A 3142-nucleotide genomic window follows, 5' to 3' on the forward strand; every position below is an offset into this window, starting at 1 on the left:
TATCATGGATAACAGCTTATAGAACATACCAGGTCTCGTTGCTTTGCTGAGCATAGCCAGCAGGAAATGGAACCTTTCTCCGTACCTTATCCAGCCCAGTCGAGAAACCCAGCCCCTCCACTAGGTAGGTAAGGTCACGGCTGACACCCTATTGTTTACCGGGGGGCTCCCTCCCATTATTGCTGTCGGATGACGACGTTTTGCTTTACTTCCATGCTCCGTCCTTGGTAGCCTGGGGCCTGATTCTTGCGGCGCTTTGCGGCTTGCGCGCCATTAAACCCACCTGACACTCTTAAACTCTCTTTCTTTCTCTTCCATTCTTCTTGGCTGTTGCTTTTTCTTCCTCCTTCACTTCTTTCGTTCTCCTCTCAATAATAAGCATCGCATTCTTTGGGGTTTGCGTAACAAGACCTCACTGAGACTGAGGCACATCACCAGAAGAACAACCCCGCCTTGTAGTGTGACGCAATAGCCATATCGTGCTCTTTGTCGCAACCCACGCAACAGCTTGAGTAATTGAGTTGGCGCCATCAAACATCGCACCAAAGCCAGCACAAATTACTAGGAAACTACCTTTTATTACACCAAATCAAAATGTCCCGTGTAAGGGCTACCGACTTTGAGGAGAGGGATTACTACCCCGCTCCTCGACGATCCGCTCCTGAGGGACTCGATGAAGTCGATTACCGCCGCCGCACCGTTACAATCAGCCCTCCCCCGCGAGAGGAGTCTCGCACACCCGCTTTTTTGCGAGACGATATTCGACGAACAGAAGCTGGCCCTATGGTCCTGCGCCAGCGTCAAGTAGAGACTATCGACCGTCATCGACCCAGGAGTCCCAGTCCAATCGCTCGCGTTCGAGAGGAGCGAATCATTCGAAGGCCTCGCAGCATCTCGCCCAGCCATCACTCTTCCCACCACTCTTCTCACGATCATGAGCATGACCACGAGCACGAGCGTTCTCGCACCAGAGTTTACGAGCGAGAGCGAGTCAGGGAACCTTCTCAGCCACCTCCCAGACGAGCTCCTTCGCCAGCCCGTGTTGTGCGATATGTTGAGCGACCAAAGTCGCCTTCTCCCCCGCCTCCTCCACCAGTCGAAGAGCGGGAGCGCATTCGCACCCGTATCGTTGAGCGTGAAAGAGCCCCTTCGCCTCCTCCTGCACCAAAGCCTTCTCCCCCACCTCCTCCGCCTCAGACCATCCGCGGACCAACCATTGAGCGAGAGGTTATCACACACTACCGTGATATTGACCATGGTAAGTACACCGAAACTTTGAAAGAAAACTCAAGATATTAACCCTTATAGGCATGATCAAAGCTAGACCCCCTACACCTCCTCCTCAGCCCAAGCCTCAGCCTCGTGCCCCATCTCGAGTCCGAGAGCGGGAGACTGACATTGACATCTCTCTCTCAAGGAACAAGACCGAGGTGGACATTTCTCGCACAACTCGCACTCGATCACAGAGCCAGGAGCGACGATCTGACTTCCGCGACGATGAGCTTGTGGTTCGACGAGAATCCGATTCCCGTCGCCGAGCGCATTCTGCTGCTCCTCTGCCCACACCTAGTGCTGTTGATGAAGAGGGCGACTACCTTACCGGAAAGATTGACTCTCGAGGCAAAATGGGTGAGGCCTGGGGTGGTGCCACCAAGGACTGGACTCTCGTGGATGTTCCTCCAGGCACTGAGCGCATCCGTATGGATGGAATCGGCGGTGGCAGCACTGAGACACAGTGGACGAGGTACAGCGGAGCCAGGAAGAGCAAGTTCATCCCCGAGAGAGATGGCCAGCCTTCTCCAGCTCCTGTGCCATCCCCCAAACCTGCTATCAGGGAACCCTCTCCTCCCCCAACCCGTGACCGTGACACACGAGTGAACGTGTCAATCTACGACCGTGAGCGAGAAATCGACATTGAGAGAACTCGATCGGTTTCTCGACCTGCTCCTCCACCACCCAAGGATATGTGGACCGAGATCACTAAGGACCTCGTTCTCCGTGAGGCTATTGAGAGCTCTGGATACGAATATGAGGAGACCAAGGAATTCTACTATATCATGGACTATCTCAAATATGTAAGTTTTCTACTAAAATCGTCTTGGCCGTTTGTTGTATTAATTTTCTTAGGATGATGTTCTCCGCCTGGTTGACATTTCAGACGAGATCCGACGGTCTCGAAAGCAGCGCGCACGAGAGCTTGAATATGAGAGAGAATACCAGTTTGATTATGAGCGCGACCGTAGCCGACACAGCCATCCTCGCTGGGATGAGGTGACGGAGCGCGAGACGTTTTACGATAGCCGCCCTCCCCGAGGCTATCTCCGTTAAGTCTGCTTTGTTTGTTGGCGTACTTGTTCAAGGTCATTTTTGAGAAGGATAACCGTGTGCTGGATAATGGATACCTCTTGCAACTACAGACATGTTGTTATTGGTGCAAGTGATGGGCTTTTTTAGTTCATGATGGGACAACTTTGGTTGTACGAATTTATGAAATCATATACAGCGGATGAAATGGAATGGGATCAATGAAACGAAATGTATGTAGATGCTTGGTTGGTACGCACAAATTACGATTTATGACAATAAATAAACAACTATATGTTTCAATAATGGGCTCTCTGTGGTTGACATGACTTGTGAAGACACAGAGCTTGTGACGAGGGGCTAATGCGATGACCTCATCGTGCCCAGGCTACTAACCCCTCAGGGACCTCAGTTATCAACCCAGAGTTGGTCTGAACTGGACAAAAAGCGCGATGCCACGCCAAAGCTGGTTGGCGTAGCCCACCATGGCATTGTTCGTACTTATTTGAGTACTGGGAATCTCTTGACTATGGCTTAGTTTGTGAATCTCTTTGACAATGAGGTTGGTTCAGCTATGGGACACCTGGGGTGACAACAATCTCTACATTAATACACTTGGTACCGAACTTTGTTTCTAATTATATTGCGGCGTTGCCTATCGGATTCTGATTATAAAGAGTATTCATAATGGCCGTATGATCTCCTCCATAATACGCAATGCACATGTGGTCGATGTATGTTTGGAATATGGCAAAATGTCCTGGTTGGTGACAGTAAAGTTAGCCTCAACGTTTTAGAGTGTCTCCAGCGGCCATCCTTTCTGATACCCCGAGGCCGT

General features: G+C 50.9%; 1 protein-coding gene across 1 annotated transcript; it reads left to right on the forward strand.

Annotated features, from left to right (window-relative positions):
- Positions 1–253: 253 nt before the first annotated feature.
- On the forward strand, positions 254–2422 carry EDB82DRAFT_271220 (uncharacterized protein). Its single transcript, XM_025728642.2, has 3 exons — positions 254–1258; positions 1309–2075; positions 2128–2422. The coding sequence occupies exons 1-3, from the start codon at positions 595–597 to the stop codon at positions 2326–2328; spliced, it is 1632 nt and encodes a 543-aa protein (XP_025582989.1). The 5' UTR covers positions 254–594; the 3' UTR covers positions 2329–2422.
- Positions 2423–3142: the final 720 nt, after the last annotated feature.

The sequence above is a fragment of the Fusarium venenatum genome (assembly GCF_020744135.1).
Source record: "Fusarium venenatum strain MPI-CAGE-CH-0201 chromosome Unknown EDB82scaffold_3, whole genome shotgun sequence".
Taxonomy (NCBI): domain Eukaryota; kingdom Fungi; phylum Ascomycota; class Sordariomycetes; order Hypocreales; family Nectriaceae; genus Fusarium; species Fusarium venenatum.